At 32.7% G+C, this 21,216-nt stretch overlaps 2 protein-coding genes across 2 annotated transcripts in view; both read right to left on the bottom strand.

Annotated features, from left to right (window-relative positions):
- The window catches only part of LOC105340291 (uncharacterized), a 754,579-nt gene that overhangs the window by 405,248 nt on the left and 328,115 nt on the right, over nt 1-21,216 (bottom strand). The window contains exon 5 of the mRNA XM_066069388.1: nt 8,528-8,748. Within this exon, the coding sequence (XP_065925460.1) occupies nt 8,528-8,748 (221 nt within the window). The remainder of the gene's footprint in view (nt 1-8,527; nt 8,749-21,216) is intronic.
- LOC105327281 (uncharacterized) overlaps nt 1-21,216 on the bottom strand; it is a 347,963-nt gene that overhangs the window by 308,561 nt on the left and 18,186 nt on the right. The gene's annotated exons all lie outside the window — the stretch shown is intronic.

Below are 21,216 nucleotides of genomic sequence, written 5' to 3'. Positions count from 1 at the left end.
AAAACAATACAAAACGTGAATTATAGCGGCAAATTTTAATCAAACCAACTTTCAACTATCGTAAGGTGTTAAAAAGGTTCGGTACTCAATAAATTAACCATCAGTTCTGACTTAAATTTTCAGATATTTCATTAGTTACAAACTATCACTCTATTCCTCTATCTTTATACAGAGTTTATCTTCAAATGAGATAAATATAAAAGCATCCAGCCCTCGTATGGGTTTTGATGAACATTTACATCGATAAAACTAAAAGGTTTATTATAAAGTTATTCCTGAATTCTGTAGACAGAACAGAAGTTGTTAAAACACTCTTATTAAGTATATGCAGGTCTGTATCGATAATTCTTGGACTTTATTTTTATTGTTTTTTAGAGGGAGCTGGTTTTTGCTGCATTTGTTTTTGTTGTTTCTTTAAATATTTAAATAAATGGTATGACAATGTTAATATTCTTACAATTAAAGTAAATTTGTTAATAAATGAATTTATAAAAACAAGAATAGAATTCCTGGGTCCCCCGCCGGTCAAGCAGTATACTAGTATCGAGTCCATCGACCAAGGCTGATTTAGGAACTTGACCAAGGTATTAGTGGTATAAACATTTGGTATAAATTTAATGAAAATCCGTCAAAATTTGTAGGCATGAGAGCGCTTACAAGGTCAATTTTTGGGAAAAAAACGGAGTCATTATTGTGGTCAAAGTCCCATAACTCCAACAAAAATTATCGACCAATGCTGATTTTCGAATTTGACCAAGGTAATAGTAGTATAAACATTTGGTATAAATTAAATGAAAATCCGTCAAAATGTGTAGGCATGAGGGCGCTTACAAGGTCAATTTTTGGATAAAACGGAGTCATTATTGAGGTCAAAGTCCCATAACGCCAACAGAAATATAGACTGTAGGAGCTGATTTTCGAACTTGACCAAGGTATTAGTAGTATAAACATTTGGTACAAATTTAATGAAAATCCGTCAAAATTTGTAGGCATGAGAGCGCTTACAAGGTCAATTTTTGGATAAAACGGAGTCATTATTGTGGTCAAAGTCCCATAACGCCAACAAAAAGTATCGACTAATGCTGATTTTCGAACTTGACCAAGGTAATAGTGGTATAAACATTTGGTATAAATTTAATGAAATCCGTCAAAATTTGTAGGCCTCCGAGCGCTTACAAGGTCAATTTTTGGATAAAACGGAGTCATTATTGTGGTAAAAGTCCCATAACTCCAATAAAAAGTATCGACCAATGCTGATTTTCGAACTTGACTAAAGTAATAGTGGTATTAAAATTTGGTATAAATTTAATGAAAATCCGTCAAAATTTGTAGGCATGAGAGCGCTTACAAAAAAGTGTGACGGACGGACGCACGGACACACGGACGCACGGACGCACGGACACACGGACCCACGGACGCACGGACACACGGACGGACGCCCGGCATTTCTATGTTCCTGCTCCGCGTTGCGGTGGGGGACAAAAATAGTACGAAACCATAGAAGTAGACTGTAGGAGCTGATGTCTGATATATGTTTATTACGAAAGCCGAGAAGGATCATTCGAGATACGAGATTCGAATTTCGAAATACGAGATTCAAGATTCGAAATTCGAAATTCAATATCTAATTAACCAATCAAATCAAGGATCTGAAAACACGTATCCTAGCGACATCAAACTGTTCTAAATAAAGATTATTAGTACATGCTCTTATATACAAATAAATGCTATGTTCACTTCTCCCTAGCTAACTAAATAATTGTTTGTATTTATTTTTACACAGAATATTCAAGTAAAATAGTAATAATGCAGTGTGTTTCGCAGATCTATGTGATTTTGTTTGCCCTTGTGCATTTTCACCTGATGCGTTTGAACCCTGGGGTATTTCACCACCAATAGTTTAATACCCGGCTTTATTCATCCTTTTTGTGTAAAAATGCGGTTATGGTAGAGAGCTTCATAAGCGGAGCCAATTTTTTTTCGGTAGGGGGGTACTAGGCCAATTTTCAATAATATTACTACGTATATTAAGCTTCAATTTTCCCGAGGAAAGTCCAGACCCCCTCCTTTATAGACCCCTCCGCGCATGAAGATTAGTATATAAAATACGTTTTAATCTGAATATAAATAATCAGTCCAGGTTTCACCAATAAATATAAGCATTACTTATCGTTTTTTATGTATACAGGCATACACTAGTACTATGATTATAAACTAATCATTGAAATATTATCACATCATACGGAATAATTAATATATACAATTTTTTCCCCTTTTCTTGAGTAAACAACCTCTTATGAGTCTTACTTTTGGCATTGTTTTCAATATAGAAGGATACATATTTTGTACAATTAAAGGTAGGGATAATAGGGTGCCAATTTGTTCACATTGCCGATTTCTTGTGCAGAGAACAGTAAAATTTTAAAAATTTGATTGTGCATGAATTTTTCAAAATCTATTGTTGTAGTTTGTTATAATTCATTCATTGATATATCAACAAGAAAGAATAGAAGGTATAGACAGGCATATGTATCACACCCAAGTTGACTGTAGTTTCCTACCCCCCCCCCCCCCAATGCATCAAAATTGACAATAATTGCATATAAATCATACAAAAGTTTACTTTGTATGTAAGTAACTCTCTAAAGATGTAAATAAGCACTGCAAAGATGTGTGTACTTAATATACTACTACATTACACTTAGCCAGATAAAATGTAATCAGGGTGAAGCTACAAGGGGCGAGAAGTGCAAATTTACCAATTTGTCGCCATACACACAGAACACCAAATAAAGAAACTGTGTTTGGTGTGGGGAATGCATAGAAGATGGCGGCAAATTATCTCAAATAACCAGTGCGGAAATCAACAAATAGGCTGTTATTTGTTACCTATCCTGCAAATACATTGATAAAAAATGTTATCGTCACATAACATAGTCGATTAAGTTAATGTTTACATATTATGGTCAACGTACATGTAATTCTAATGTACATGGAGGCGGACGTATCAGGCGGGGATCCAGAAAAATTATTTCCAAAAATGATCGGTTGAATTACATTAGATGCTTTGAAAATTGTCTTAAAGTATCGCGCGGGTCAAAATGCATGATAGAAGCTATGTACAGTGTAATTGGAAACTTTCATTTTATATCAATATGTATAGTAATACCTATTATAACAAATGAGAGTATAGCCCAACTGCCACAAACAATATATGTCTTTTACCGGCACCATCCCCTCCCCATAAAAAAATGAAACAATTGTCGTTTTATTTGCTAAACATGTGTGTGGTTCAAGATTTTTCTAAAGGACATACCCGATTAGAATTGAAAAATGAGTCGTTTAAAACTAATTTTGTCAAATTATTTAGATTCATTTAGTTATATTTTGGTCCATTTGGGTAAATAGATGCACCAGCGTAGCTCTAATTTATATATAATCAGGCCATAAATTCGAAATATTTTCAAAAATTAATAGCTTTAAAACCAGTGGATAAAAAAATGAAAGTCGAACTCGATGAGTGCTAATACCTGTGTTGAATGAATGGTACAGTATGATATGCGCAAAAAGGTCCCGTCTACTCATTCCTACCCTATATTTATTGGAACATTAAATCCAATTATAAGAGTCAAATTTAATTAAGTAATTAAGTACGGATATATATATATATATATATATATATATATATATATATATATATATATATATATATATATATATATATATATATATATATATATATACCTGTTTATCAAAAGTAAAACTACTCATAAATTATCTATAGTGCATCGTTATGGAGCTACACAGAGAGTTTGAAATTAATTTGCCGAGCCAAATCAAAAAAAGCGCCTGGAAAACGAAGAGAGAACGAAGTGGGGACAGATTAACTGAGAAATTAAATTAGGACTATATAGCCCCCCCCCCCCCCGAAATTTATATACTGAAAACAGATTATTGAGTACAACATCCGCACACAATTTAAAGAAAATTCCATGGGTTTTTTTTATCATTTTTGGTAGCTAATGTAAGAAATCACAATTACCCCAAACCCCTCCACGGAAAAGGAAATGCTAGGTGATCAGAGAGAGAGAAAGAGAGAGAGAGAGAGAGAGAGAGATAGAGAGAGAGAGAGAGAGAGAGAGAGAGAGAGAGAGAGAGAGAGAGAGAGAGAGAGAGTCGATGTAAATCACAAGTGCGTTAACACCGTTCAAATTAAAGCTTGCTAGTTGGTCTGCCCTATCCTATCTACCTCCTCTCTTTTCTCCTATGAGTGGCTTAACTGTGTGTATATGCTTGTATCAAATCAAACAATTTCAAATTCTAAATCAAAATTGAATATGACACTACAAAACTCTCCCTCTCTCTCAAACTCTCTCTCTCTCTCTCCCTCTCTCTCTCTCTCTCTCATATCGACAATGACATTGATACCCTACAATACACTTTTCCTATCTGGATTGTTGTCGTTAAGGTTGTAAATCATTATATCTCCTATGGTTTAAAACTTTATCATAACCTATATTTTGACATGTCGATTATTTCATTGAATTTCGTTTCATAGCTAAAACCACACTCAGTTTAGTTTTTCTAAAATATATATAAAAGAAGAGAAAATTTTTAAGATTTAATATATTTTCAGTATGTGTTCTTATTGGTCACACCCTAGGACCCGAATCCCTGTTCAAGGGGTCATGAATTTCACAATTTTGGTAAAGTCTTCATGATCATCATTACCATGCATTTAGTTTTACTCCTTTTTTCTAAGATTCAATACACTTTTACTATATGGCCATTTTAGCCCAGTAGAGCCACGAATTTCAAAATTGTGATTCCTCTGAACATAGAGATGCTTTACACTAAAAAAGTAACTAGTGGCCTTGTAGTTTTTAAGAAGAAGTTAAAAATGTAAAATGTTTACAACACAACGCACTCTCCACGACGCACACCGCACGACAACAGATGAAGACCAACTGCAATTGCTAAAAAAACCACTTCGAATGTTCAAATACTCAATTAATTCACCCACTATTCCCCGCAACTCCATTTAAAAATCAAATATTATTTTTTATCTGAAAATGTTCAAAGACCTGTTTTTAGTTATAATTTAATCTACTTAGTGTTGATTGTACTCAATTTCATGCTTTAGAAAATAATAAATACATGTTTTGTTGCTGTCAACAAGGCATGTAAAAGCCCAAATTTAAAGTTACTCCATTAAAACTTCTGGCATATGTATATTATGAATTATTTTATCTTAATTTGTACACTTTAACTATTATCATACATAATTTTGTGGTAGTGAAGGTTGAATAACAGCTAACCAGGGATGAGGCCGATTACTTTTAAAATTAATGGATTACATTGCAATAACTTAAAATTTTAAAGGTAATCGATTACAAATTGATTACATCCAATTCTAGAAGTAATCGATTACACTAGATTACTTTTCTTTTTTGTAATCATGATTTTTTGTGATTACTTTACATTACATAACCAATATTTGCTGGTTTTTTTAAAATTAGTTCAAATAATTATGTTTATGTAAAAAAAACAATATATTTTTCCGTTGCATTTTATTACTATTACCATTCTGGTTACGTTTTTGTATGTGTGCATCTATTGCCACTTGAAATGTTTGTTTTCTAATCATCTTTAAGAGTTGCATTTTAGAATATATATCTGTGTTTGTTTAAAAAAAAGAGAGATAGAACATTAATGTATCCATCAAATAAAAATGACAATAGCAAACTCTCAGCCATCTCAAAAATCTATATAGCGATACACAAGTTCAAAGCAGAAAAACGGAGACCTCTAAAAAGATAGAGGTGGGATCAGGTGCCTAGAAGGAGAAGACATCGCCTGCAGACCAGTCACACCCGCCATGTGCTCATTGTCAAGATCATGAAAAAAAGGAAGAAACCGTAGCCAGTCCGGTGTATAATGATCTACTAAGAATGGAAAACGCCAGAAAGCATTGTACTTGCTGACAAGGTCGTTGTTTAGACCATAAATCTTGCGTTAAGATGCTTTTAATGGAGGTTCTTGATAGTCTTGTTCCAACAACTTGTTTGTTAGTATTTTGCCTCGTTTGAGAAATTGTTTGCATGTAGAGCATGCTCTTGCATAACGAATAAGATGAGAGACAAAAACCCCATAACCAGGTGATGATGGTTTATTGCTACATCAGTATAGGAGGTCGACGATGAAAAAATTAAAATCATTTAGTTTGTCATATAGTTTACCATTAACTTTTTTTCTATTAAAAAGGAAAGGACATTAATGTGTCTATCAAATGAAAAATGACCATAGCTGTGAACCATCTAAAAAATCCATATAGCAATGCACAAATTCAAAGCGGAGCAACACAGATGAAACATATGTCTCAGGTATCTTCAATTCAAGCTCACTGGGATATAACATAAGAGTGAAAGTAACTGTTTTAAGAGGATAAAACATTATTAATTTAATTAAATGTCGAGTTCAAGGCCACAGCAAGTGTTCTATTTTTGTCTTTCACAAGGTTTGGAATAAACTCTGCTTCATATGAATATAACAATAAGTCAGTCAATAGAAGTGCACAACTTATACCCATGGAAATTCTGACTGGTTGTTGGATGGTCTGGTCTCCAAAAACTACATAGGTGTTGTCTATCATAAATTCAAGCATCTTATAAATGTCAACTTTAGAGTTCTTGTCTGTTAAATGGTTTTTAACGAAATACTAGTAGTTTTGAAGGTTTTCGATGACAAGGTAATAATCTACGAGTTCTATTTTTATTCAAAAAACAACTCTCGATGCTATCAAAAAGCCTAGATTTTAACTTCACATGAGAATTGGTTGCATAAAGCGTTTAGAAATTGTACGATTTGATGTTATTGATTTTGATAAGATTTTGTGACCTCAAAGTTCTAATAATTCTTCAGGGTTTTTTAGTACCCATATCTGATTCACACCGCTTCTGGTGTATATTGGTGTATAGTACTCTTGAATTTTCTCCTTCGCTACTGTAATAATTTTAGAGCAAAGAAAGAGTCTTGGTATAACACAATGTTGAATTATATAGATTAAACAGAAAACCGTTTACCTATAATTGACTGTGTTGACAAGTGCTGAACATAAACTACAAATTGGTATAAGTATATGTTTTTACTACAGTTATCACAGTGGTTGACAAGGCATGCATTGATAACTATATCACTGTTGTTATAATGTTACCTAAGCTTACTAAAAGCACACCTTTATCATCTTAGCTGCCAAAAACATATTTCATACCCATTTCTTACTGAAACCATATTATCTCTAATGAACTATGATTTCAAGCCTTTTAATTTTACTAATAAAATCATAAAAGTATTTAATAATTCATCATGACTACAGGCTTTTTTAAGAATAAATGGTTCAATCACGATTACTTGTAATCAGAAAAACAGATGATTATTGATTACTCATTAGTCTGTAATGGATTACAGCTGATTACAATTACACCATCCTTCAATCTAATCTGCCAAACTCGCCACATGTCCTTTTTTGCCCTGTAGGAAAGTCTTAACAAATCTGGAATTGTGTAAATGTATTAAATATTTAGACTCGAAAAACTTAAGAAATCTGGAATTATGTGAATGTATTGACCATTTCCTAGTCAGCTATAAACTCTGCTCTACCCATGGTTTGCTTTGCTTCATCCTCATTTTGTTGTCTTAGTTCAATTTAAATAACAGATATTTTGCTGCCCCCATCTCCCCACCACCCAAGAGGCTGTTTTATAACTTGCCGCCCCCCCCCTCCTACCTTGGTCGGAAAACGTGAGTAATTTTGAATTCTGTTAGTGTATTCATCGTACATTAATCAGCTGCAAATCTTCAGTTTGTTTTGTGTTTGTTCAGTTTAAATAATTTGCCCCCACCCGAGGCTGTTTTATAACTTGCGGACCGCTACTATTGTCGGAAAACTTAAGTAACTTTAAGTCCTGCAAGTGAATTAAAACCCTGCTTTGCTTTCCCTAAAATTTGTTCTTTACATACTCAGACCCTGCTTGGTTCCACCAGAGGTTTTTTGCCTTTGTTTTTAGAATCAAATCACTCAGACCCTGTCGAGCACCCCCCAGGCTTCTATGATATTGTTTAGGTTTGTTGAGTAGCCAAAAGTAGCTTATTTAGTTTACAAATACTAGTAGCGCATTTTGTTTTGCCCTTTGTTTTTTTTTAATGTTATGTAAGTTCTTGTACACAATAGTTGTACTGTTTATGAAGCTATATAGATTCATATGCTGACAAATTGCACATTACAATGCACGCATCTATCAAATCTATCAAATCTGGAAGAAGGTATGTATAAATTCCATTTTTCTTTTCTACCAACATTTACTTAATTGCGCGCTCTTTAGATGTGAAAATGCCTCTGTACCTAACAACATTTTTAAATTGATTGGTTTCTAATTCATTGTAATGCCAATAATCATATTTTTGGCAAAATTGTCTTTCAATATACGGTTCAGATAAAACAAAAAGAAACCAAAATCAACTGTCTTACCTTTCCTGTAAATGACACACAGCATGGAGAATAAAATGATAGGAATAAGTACTCCAGCAAGAATTGGCATCATAAATATTTCATCATAGATGAAATAGTCATTATATGTTAGGGTTTCGTTTTTTTTTTCATCAGTGGACGCTGTTGTACTGTAATTCCTAGTGACAATCTCAACATGTGTTGGTTTCGTTGTTTCTGGAAGACTGGTTGCTGTGTCTGAACTGTTGAAAAAAAGAAAATAGAAAAACAAGCACATATGTATTGCACTGTATGTATACTGTAACATGTCATTTGTAGAACACTTTATTGCAGTTCTTCGAATCAAACAGATAAGAATGGGACGATTTGTTATATTTTTGCTTGTTTTCTTTTGTTTGTATTTTTTTTAAAATCATTTTAAAATAATTTGTCACAAACACCGACAAAGCGTGCCTGCTACGTTTCTTTGCAATATATTGTCCGATACTTTTTAGAGAAGGTTTAAAAATACACTAATATTGGTATATGATGTGTTTTTGTTTAAATTTTGTTTTAATTGTTTTTCTCACTTTGTCGCAATTTTTTAAAAATACTACGATAATATGCGGTGATCAAGAATGGTGTTCAAAATCAATGGAAAAACACAAAACAGGAGCAAGCACGGATGCTAAAAAGATGCTAGCTGACAGAGGAGGATAACATCTGGCCCCGATGTTATAAAACTTTCTTAAGTGTGATCTCAAACTCCAAATCGTACGCGTTCTCAGTAATCGAGATTATAGAATAGTTCATACTCATATTCGTACTTCGGCTGAGTAAACGGCGATTTTCTGAGTAAGCTTCAGAGCTTTCTCAAATTCGTACTCAAAACATTTAATCTACAAAAAAAAAGTAGTGTAACCATGTTCAAAGATTACATATTGTAATGGTGCTGGTTATACACTATGATTTAATAATAATTAGATGTAAGTAATAAAAATGCAAGGCTTTTACTATTTTTTCAATGAAATATAATTGAGATAAATTTAAGAGAAAGGGAAAGCTGCAACCACCAACAAAAAAAATAACTTAGATATTTCGTTCCTTTAATTGAAGTACATATACATTTAAATGCACGTTCAAAATAATTTAATTGAATAGATCGGCTTTTTTAAAATTCTGTTTTTAAATAGTCAAATACGACCACCCATACTATTCATCTTTTAAAATAAAAAGAATATTATGTACAGAAGTGTACATGTATTGCTATTAATATCGATTGGATGCACTTGCGGGGTCCCCTCTTTGATTGTAGGATAGTTCTAAACATTTCAAAGGATGGGGATAGATAAAAAGTATAACATTTTCTATTACTTACTTATTAACCATTTATCACTTATGTTATATGCAACAAACCTTGTATTGGAAAGGAAAGTATTTTATAGAATAAACGGTAAATCAGTGGCGGATTCAAGGGGCGTATACCTCCCCCCTCCCCTAGAATTGTCAAAATGATTTTAATTCATAATCCTTCTGGCAACAAAATGCAAGTCTTAATTATATTTTTTTTAACTCATGGAATTTTTCAAAATTATACTGATATGAATGGTGTAGTATGAAGAAAACCCGTGGGTTAAATGGTGTAACGTACAACGTACATAGAGACTCAGGGTTCATATTGCTAACCTGGTATACATTGGCCAAAATTCTAATCAAAGCAGCTTATTAAGGTTTTCCGCTGGGAGCGGAAAACCTTACTATTATTCTGAAAAATTTTCAAATTTCTTATTATTTTTTTTTTCTTCTAGACGCCAACTTTGATCCTTAATATCTCGCTCGTTTGTTCACCGATTGTTTTGAAATTTTCAGGACTGATAACAATCCGCGTAATGTTGTCGTTTCATATTTTAGTTGAGGAAAATCCTTATCTGGTTTTGAGTTATTCCCCTTTAAGTAAAATTTAACGACTTCTTTTGTCCAGGGGGTTTAGCTTTAAGATGGGCTGGTTTGGAAGCTAATACATTGAATTTGTGCGAGATATAGTTTATTTATTATTTAAATGCAAATAAAAGGGGTGGTATAGATGTTGAAACAAAGGTAAGAAAAAAAAATCAAAAAAATTCGCGTATTTTCCATGTTAGTTTTCTACCTGATAAAAATGTGTTATAACATGTATTTTAAAAGTTCTTGGTCTTACTCAGACCTTTCATTCGGTATGCCGAAAAAAGGGCTGGCCCTTATAATTAGGGAGTTAGAGGCGTCCAAAGTTTCTTATCAATAACTTAAAAAGGAATAAAAATTTCTAATGCATTATTGAAGCAAAGTTGTAAAGAAATTCATTTTGAATCCTTCTATAGTATTCAATTTAATGTTTTCGTAATTTATAGTCAGTATTTGCAGAAACAATTGTTGTCAGTTCGGTCCATTTTTGTGAGGGTGCGCACGTTTATGAGGTTATGAAAGGGCTTCTTGTTATGCACTAACTGATACAAGTAGTGCGCAAACATAATTCCACATAAAATTCCCAAATGTTTTTATTCATAAGTACATTTTCATTTCATATAGATGAACCTCTTTGACCTTATTTTTGTTGTTTGTTTCATAACTGTGCCCCTGTCTATATTTAGATGCATTACGAGACTTAGGTAACCGATCGATAGGAGATTCAGGCCGTCGCCTAGACGATAGTGCATGTGCTTGTAGAGCTGGATGTACACGTTTAACGCGTCGCCCCACTGTGTTACTGTAACAGAGACATTTTGAATTGTTTCAGTACTGGGAGATGTGTTAATAAAATGGTTCCGATGCATGGTAATTAAGGTTTTCCGCTCCCAGCGGAAAACCTTACTATTATTCTGAACATTTTTTCAAATTTATTATTATTTTCTTTTTCTTCTAGACGCCAACTTTGATCCTTAATATCTCGCTCGTTTGTTCACTGATTGTTTTGAAAGTTTCAGGACTGATAACATGCCGCGTGATGTTGTCGTTGCATATTTTAGTTGAGGAAAATCCCTATCCGGTTTTGAGTTATTCCCCTTTAAGTAAAATTTAACGACTTCTTTTGTCCAGGGGGTTTAGCTTTAACGATGACTGGCAGAGTCTCAAAGATGGGCTGGTTTGGAAGCTAATACATTGAATTTGTGCGAGATATATTTTATTTATTATTTAAATGCAAATAAAAGGGAAGGTATAGATGTTGAAACAAAGGTAAGAAAAAAAATCAAAAAATTCGCGTATTTTCCTTGTTAGTTTTCTACCTGATAAAAATTTGTTATAACATGTTTTTTAAAAGTTCTTGGTCTTACCCAGACCTTTCATTCGGTATACCGAAAAAGGGGCTGGCCCTTATAATTAGGGAGTTTGAGGCGTCCAAAGTTTCTTATCAATAACTTAAAAAGGAATAAACATTTCTAATGCATTATTTAAGCAAAGTTGTAAAGAAATTAATTTTGAATCCTTCTATAGTATTTAATTTAATGTTTTCGTAATTTATAGTCAGTATTTGCAGAAACAATTGTTGTCAGTTCGGTCCATTTGTGTGGGGGTGCGCACGTTTATGAGGTTATGAAAGGGCTTCTTGTAATGCACTAACTGATACATGTAGCGCGCAAAAATAATTCCACATAAAATTCCCAAATGTTTTATACATATGTACATTTTCATTTCATATAGATAAACCTCTTTGACCTTATTTTTGTTGTTTGTTTCATAACTGTGCCCCTGTCTATATTTAGATGCATTAAGAGACTCAGGTATCCGATCGATAGGACGCTAGCTGTATTCAGGCCGTCGCCTAGACGACAGTGCATGTGCTTGTAGAGCTGGACGTACACGATTAACGCCCCACTGTGTTACTGTAACAGAGACATTTTGAATTGTTTCAGTACTGGGAGATGTGTTAATAAAATGGTTCCAATGCATGGTAATTAAACTCAACTTTTCTACAATACGTATACTCGGCCGTCATATAAAGCACAATGTGTATTACTGTCATGACAAATGTACGCTGGCAATTTAAACGAACGCGGGATTGCTCCCGATAGAACATACTGATTTGCGATGGATATAATATAATTATCATCGTGGAGATGATTTTAAAAAGTGAACTTAATATTCGTATACGATAATATTTGAATCCAAAGCCGCTAGTTTTAAGTTACGGTTATTAGGGATATTAATTATGACTTGCCCCGCGTTTCAGGTTTTTTACTTGCAAAACGTCTACAAACGAAAATACCAAACAACCTTCAGCAGCAACTTATAAATTATTTATTCCATACACAATTCTAAAGAGGTAATTAAATAAATTTTATAAATGCTTTATACTTGTATTCGCTATCTTCCATGGAAATAAGTGGCATGGAAAAAATGTTGTTCAATGTTCATCAAATACGCTGTAGCCTTAGCAATCGAAAATAATTAACAAACTGTATATTGATAGATTGACATATCAACAAACATTCAGACCCGCAATGTGTTTTCTTACCAGATCTATAAAACGTAGACTCAATGACTGAATTCTTTACCGTTTTCCGTCTGGGTTATTTTGAATCACGTGTGCACGTTATGTGTAGCCATATAGATGAACACTTTAAGTGTTTAATTTTTAAAAGAAATTGTGTACATGCAGAGCAATGCAATGCAATGTATATGGTGAGGCCGGTCAGACTGATACTGGTTCTGCTTGTTCTACAAATAGCGAATGTAAGACGAAGTATTTGGGTGTTATATTTTATACAAATCTTAAAAGCTTGCATTACTCAACAAAGTATTTTATTGGAATTATTCTTAGTTACCTTAGCTGCATATATGTACCGCTCGGTCTGTATCCTGGAAAAATTGACTACCATCCGAAATTTTTCATACAAGGTCTACAGACTTGCAGCTACATGTAACATTACCTTTAAAAATACATTTTAGAATTTGCCGCTGTTTATAAATTCATTAAAAAGACGCGCAGAATCAAGTGGTAATATGTCGTTTGATATGGGATTTATGACGTCTATTTATATTGTTTTCCTTAAAATTATTTCATTATTTCAAGCTTGTGGGTGGAATGAAATCAGTTTCACATGTTATATGACATAAAGATGTCCTCTCCCCATTTTTCTCGAAGCAACTATTTTTTTAAAATTTACATAAAAAAAATTGAATTATCATGGAGTTGCCCCCCCCCCCCCCCCATTTTGGTAGCATGTAAAAAAAAATGCTATGAAAATCATGAAATTATGAGTGAAATTTTGAAAAATTAAAAAAAAAAAACCTGTTTTTTTTTTCTTGTCAAGATTTGTTGGATGAGTTTGCCCCGCCCCCCCCCCCACTTTCAAAAAACGATGCTACGTGCTTGGAAAATACTCCTCTTTAATAAACAAAACAAACTAACAAACATAACCGATCCAGATTAATATAATTACATGTATCAAAAATAAACTTCAAAAACAAACTACACATTCATCCTTCACCCACAATATTGCCTTTTCGATATTTGTCATCGTTGTAGACCCGTGTAACAATCTGTTACATTATATATGTAAGTAGGTGCTTGCACAACAAAGAACCCCTTGCTGATCTACATTTTCATTAACGCATACAAAGAAAAAATATATTTTGATTTATTTTTGAATTAATTTTGATGTAAAAAAAAAGAGAAGAAATTGGTTTTCAGTCTCTCTTTATGTCTGTCTGTTAAATTGTTATAATGTTGCCATCGTTGAGTCTCGTCCTATAATGTGGAATCTTGCATCAATTGCCTGTTTATTTCTCTGGAACTGTGTACTGGTGGACCTTCGGGAATACGGCAAACCTACCCTTCGTTTTAGCTTACGGCCCACAGCGCGCCACAACCTTATACCTTATACACTTTACGCCAACATTCCCTCACCCGGTTCGTACTGCACACGACCAATGCAGATCCAGACGAATTCTCTATCACCGTAAAATCTACGTGGTCACAGATATATAATACTTTGTTTCCCAGTGTTTACACATCTAATATTGTACTATGGTCAGCTATCAATTTTTTGTAATACGTCACAAGTATGACGCAGCTACGACGGAAAACCTAATCGTTGCTTGCAACGAGCTCGTCTCTAGTTCAAAATAGCTTTCTAAAGTAAAGTAAAATAATATAATTTAAGCCAGTGGTGGTTGTGTGAACCATTATAAATCGTTTAAGGGCAAAAGAGAGTAACTTACAACATAACGAAACTTACCATGTACACAACTCTTAAAAAGGTAAGATATTGATAAAACTAATGTTGACAATTCTCCAAAAGTAACAAACTGTTACACAGATTTTGCTTGTAAAATGCTGACAATACAAAGTTTGTGACCAAATTTCATATAAAATATATCAGAAAGCGAATGTTAAAATTTGGATATTAGAGACAATTTGATTTTTGAGAAGAAGATTTTTAAACTGACTTTTTTCACTCGTTTCTTAATACCTCCTCTTTGAATGGAAATTAGCCCTTCACGGGACTAGAATGTTTAAATTTGTTGCAGTCGTAAGGAACGTTTTAAAATTGCGTTTTCTGCTTTATCGTTTTTAATATGCTATATTCAATATGATTCCTTAACTATGTTATAACAAAATTATAAAATCTGAAATTATGGTTCTTTAATTAAAAAACTTTTAGCTGATAAACAATTGTATTCATAACTCTTTATTAGAGAGTTTGTAGTAAGCTTTTAAATGTGTAAAATATTAAAATAAAAATAACTAATTTGGTAAAAGCCTTTAAAATGTATGCTTTAATACTTTTCCAAAGATTCTTACCCTTTGCAAGATGGTTCAGCAAGAAAACAACCATTTCCAATTGATGTACAACCCGAATCTATAAGAGAAAAAATGATTGATTTTTTTATAGATTTCTTTGTGAAAACTTAATTGTAGAACTTCATTGAATATATGAGAGAAAATGTTAATAACAAGTTTCTGTCCTATAAAAAAAGACTGAAATACGTGGACCATATGCATGGGTTGTTAACGGAAACTCGAAAGCATTAAAATTATCACAGAACCTATTCTAGCTCATAGATCTACTATGGAGATCTCTATTTGCAAAAAAATATGTGTTGCATAAAAAATTATTAATGTAGCAAGCCTGGATTTTGTGCCTTCAACCATTAAATGTGAACAATGTTTCATGTGTAGCACTGACCTCAGAATAACACATAATTATGAACTGTATTAATGAAGATTGCATCAATCGGCGAATTCACTACTTGCACATCTATCACAACTCATTTTAAATCAAGAAAATATATGATTATCATTTATCAAAACACTCAGCGAAAATGATGATCACAGTAACAACAACGTAATGTTATTATCTTAATTAAGGTCTTCCGTTTCCAACGGAAGACCTTATAGTGATTGTAATGTTTCTTATTATTATTTTTTTCCCCTTTTTTTGTCCACAAGATTTCTCAGAGATGGCTGGATGAATTTGTTTGACATTTTCAGGACTGCTAGAAAATGATAATATCTCTAGGAGTTTTTTTCAGTTTTTCAAAAGTCACTTCCTGTCGTCCGTTTCCTGTCCCGCGGAAAAAAGCTATGGACAATGAGATCTCAGAAACGATAAAGACTTGAACATCCACAATTTGAGGAATGATAGACCTATAGTTGTAGATGTGTTTAAACTATTTTGTTTTGTTCGTCGTAACTTCCGGTGAGATATCTCAAATATCTCATGTAGCCTTTTTTAAAACAAATGTTTGTACCACTGTAAGTGATCAAGACACGAAACTTATATGGATGATATACATTTGATAGAAGATGTGTTTAATCGTTTTTATTTTGTCAACCGCCGTCACTTTCGGTCCACACAGGAAGAGTTCAAACAAATCAAGTTTTTAAAAAGTTTAACCAAATTTCTCAGAGATGGCTGGATAGATTTTCTTGATATTTTTAGGACTGCTAGAAAATGATAATATCTCCAGGAATTTTGTTTTTATGTTTTCAAAATTCACTTCCTGTCGTCCGTTTCCTGTCCCGCGATAAAAAGCTATGGACAATGAGATCTCAGAAACGATAAAGACTTGAACATCCAAACTTTTAGGGATGATAGACCTATAGTTGTAGATGTGTTTAAACTATTTTGTTTTGTTCGTCGTAACTTCCGGTCGTCACCGGAAGCACTTCAAAAATTTAGGTTTTACGCATTTTATTTGTTTAATACAGAATTGAAACATAAGTATAAACGCTTTCATATGTCATCTATCCGATGATTAATAAACACAAAAAAAAATAATTCCGGTAAGTTATCTTAAATATATCAGGTACTCTTTTTAAAACAAATATTTATTACAGCGAGATTTCATCAACTGTAAGTGACCAAGTCACAAAACTTACATGGATGATAGACATTTGATAGAGGATGTGTTTAACAGGTCTCATTTTGTCAACCGTCTCTTCCGGTCCACACCGGAAGTGTTCAAACAATTCAAGTTGTTTAAGAGTTTAACTGTTTTTGTTTGACATTATAAGATATGTTGATAGCCAATAAAGTCCTGTTGTGTAATGGTTAGGAAATACTAATATTCATTTTCACTGAACACTTCCGTTTGTCCGTTTCCTGTCCCGAGACAAAAAAACCTTGTTTCCTAGAGATCTTAAAAAACGGTGACGACTTGAACAATCAAACTTTGTGGGATGATAGACCTATGTATGTACATGTGTATACTTTAATTTGCTTTGATCGGCGTAATTTCCGGTTGTCACCGGAAGCACTTCAAAAATTTGTTTTATTCATATTTTATTCATTTTACATAAAATGAAAATATCAGTATACAATATAACATATGTCATCTATATTATGTTAAATTAGCAAATAAATTTTACTTCCGGTGAGATATCTCAAAGGTCTCTATGTAGCTTTCCTTTTTACAAATTTGATGTCCGCGAGATTTTTGTCACTGTAAGCGAATTAGACACGAAATTTTCATGATTGATAGAAATTTGATTGGGGATGTGTTTAACGGGATTAATTTTGTCAACTGTCACTTCCGGTTCTTACAAGGAGGGTTCAAACAAATCATGTTTTAACGAGTTTAACTGACTTTCTTGGGTTTTTCATCTAGCCTGACAAACAGTGATGTACGCTGAGCAAATGTATGAGAAATACTAGCTTTTGTTTTAATTAATCTCTTCCATTTGTCCGTTTCCGGTCCCGAGACAAAAAATATTTATTTCAAAGAGATCTTAGATCTGGCAGAGACGTGAACAACCAAATTTGAGGAAAGATTAACTTATGATTGTACAAATGGTTAACATTTTTGTTTAGTTCGGCGTTACTTCCGGTTGTCACAGAAAGTACTTCAGAAATTGATTTCTTTTTCATTCTCATTGTTTTACATGTAAGTAACGTCCGTATATATCATTCACAATGATTATCATATCCACTTTTTTCTCTGTTAGAGAAGCAATGTCTTACAGTTAAATTGATACATGTATATCAAAACGGAAGACCTTTTTGTTGCTTTTGCAACAAGAGTCTAGTTTTTTAAATATAATTTTTACAAACATCATGCGTAACTTTCGAATGCGCACTGTACGTTTATTCAACGTCAAGCGTCAATTCTTTATAAGCGTGATTGTATAACTGTGTTTTACATGTATATGTAGAAAAATATTGAAACTACATGCAATACTGAAGTTTTTCTGTTTTTCCTTCGTATTTTTTAACTTTGTAACTAAAAGTTATTTTCGTCGTGATATACAACACGATTATCCTCAATAACTTAACATTATAGCTTCTAAATTTTAAAGAAAGCTTCCGAAAGTGGAAATAAATTTTATACAAATCTTTATACTAGCATTAGGGAACATACAAAAAATGTTACAGAAAATTAATGTGACTACTGTGATGAAATGAAAAAAACGACAAAAACAATCCGTCAACCATCTCAAAAAATCCATAAAACGAAATACAAATTTAAAGCAGAGCAACACGGAACTCCAAAAAGATTGAGGTAGGATCAGGTGCATGGGAGAAGATAGCATCCTCTGCTGACCGGTAAATACTTGAGGAGTTTTGTGATTTCAATTCATGTATTATATATTTAATAGATTGACTTAAAACATAAATTTGGCAAGACAAAGAGCATGTGATCGAAGGGGGCACTCAAAAAAGTACTTTAATTCTCTTCACATAATATTGCTTATATTTCGAGACAGTAACATTGTACGATATACATGTATTTGTGAGATATTTTTTTACCATTGACTAATCGGAAAAAAGTATGATAATGTACAAGCTTCAGTTTCCATGGCCCAACAATGAGTTTTCCCCCAAGAACCCCCCCCCCCCCCCCCCCAAAAAAAAGATAGCAAACTACCGATTAAAACTAAAGGACGTCATATCAGCTGAGGTTAAACCGTGTTGTTTTGTTTTTGTTTTTTTTGTTCTTTGCACCTGACGGTCATTTTTTGTTTAATATTGATGTTTTCCAAAACCAAACGAAGAATATGCATAAGAAATAAAAGAAATTTCAAAATGGTTCGTTCTCAGAAAGATTTTTTTCAAAAAAATCATTAAAATGATTTTTATTGATTTTAAATATACATTTGAAAAGGATTTTATAAGTAAGTGTACAATAGTTCCATTAATATTCGAAAATGTTGTCACTTTCAAAATGTAAGCCACTTTCACCCGTAAACGATTGCTATACCGATAAACTTTTGTCATAAATTCTAATCCAATGAAAATTTTATTTTGCGAACAAAAATTGGTGCTTAACGAATGATAATAAAACCACAAATGCTATTGTTTTTTATGCTATTAACATTACTCCCAAAGACTTACGTTTAAACAAATCATATGATTGAAAGGAGGAATTATGACATCCGAATTGGAAACTGCTGCAGCTGTATGAATATATCGTCGAGTCATCTTTTTTTAGATACAAACAATAACCTGAAATGAAATCATACATTGATTATTAAAACAATAAACAAATACAATGATATTACAATGAGCACGCAGAATTAGAAGTATTGTAATGGAATTAAAATGCTGATATTCTGCACTTAAGGAGGCTTAATGTAAATTTTTGTAAATGTAAATGGTTTTAGTTATGTTTTTATTTAGAACCGGATTAAAGTTTGCTTTTGTTACCCGTAATGATATGTCAGATCTAGATAAAGATGGAAATTAGTTGTTCATATTATCTGTTGTAAAAACCATGTTGTTATCAACTTAACAAAATCAAATTTTTGTACCATATTTGTTCACTCAAAAAAGCTGTCGTATAAGTTTTGAATTCCCTATTCTTCAAAGGCAATCGTGTGTTTATTTTTTTTTTTATCAAAACAGCCTTTGGAGTTTATTTACGCTATTGACAGAAAATGCAACGCTAGTAATAAGAGAAAGAAGTACCTCAATATTTGGATGGTTCTTTAATAGGAAAAGTCAATAATTATTATCTTAAATAATTATTATTGTTGTGTAGGTACACGGTGTGTTAACAAAAATTCGAATAATTATAAATTATTGTAAAACTAGCCCGAACTTATTTATCGATAATCTTACAATACTTCATATACAGCAAAGCATTCAAGTATCTCTTTTAGAAGAGAAACATGAGGTGCCAAAGACCTTCTTCCTGTAATCAATTCAATGATACACTGATAATTGAACGTTATGGTGATACATTTCGTTAGTCGTCCCCTCCTTGTTCTCAAAGAAAGGATATTATTATCCATAACTGTTCAGAAAGTAACATACTAAAACTAATCAAAATTAAAGTTCAAATTAGTGACTTATGTGCGTTAAGTGCTTCCTTAATAGAAATCAAAGTACTGAGTGTACTGAAAGACTGGGTCTTTTGAAGGTTAGAATTTTTAATTGTCCTGGATTTCCTCGAATATGCTTCCGAAATTTATTAGTTTGAATAATTTGTTACACTCTATGTTAATTCTTTTTTGCAATTGTCCGATACTTTGTCTAAATGTTACTCAATCCTGGGCTTCATAATTGTAGAAAATTGACACAACGGTATATTATGTAAAATAGGACCCCAAGGAAAATTTTTAAAAAAATTACTACTAACCGGGAAAATCAAACAACTATATCAAAGTAGATAATTTTAATCATTAGATGTATTCAATTTTGTGATCCAAGGGAAAATCCACAAGTCGGACGGTATCCGTAATCAAAGTTTTATGAAAACCCCGAAAACTCTAAAATTGCTGAATAAACAAAGTGAACATTTGTATACCGAACACAAACACAGGCACCTGACGTTAGAAATATTTTTTTACAATAAGATTCCAAGAACTTTTACAATGAAAAGATTTGTCACGGTCGCCATTTTGATTTTTAAGACCGACTTATCTGACACGATTTTCTTCATTTGCAATTCATGCAAAATTAAGAGGTAAAAATAAATCCGTTCGCCACTCACTACTTTTTTGTGTAAACTCGTGTATCACCTACACGAATTACGATACGACCGTTCCTTTCATTAAAAACCATACTCCAAAAATCAGAGACATAAATAACATAGATTGTCAACTCCGCCATTAGCGTGTAAATGTTACAGGACCAACCTTACTTTGAGAACTACAAGTGCAACAGCAATCTTGTATAAGTCATTAAATTTGAACCTGATAGTGAACATGAACCTGTAAATATTTTAAGCATAATGAAATATTTACAAAAACTCTTTATTTAGTTTTTAAATTACTTTACGTAACTCATTACACATTCGAACCCGAGCAA

Source organism: Magallana gigas, chromosome 8 (genome assembly GCF_963853765.1).
Source record: "Magallana gigas chromosome 8, xbMagGiga1.1, whole genome shotgun sequence".
Classification (NCBI taxonomy): Eukaryota; Metazoa; Mollusca; class Bivalvia; order Ostreida; family Ostreidae; genus Magallana; species Magallana gigas.
Note: the sequence above shows the minus strand (reverse complement) of the source record. Positions and strands in the feature narration are given on the sequence as shown.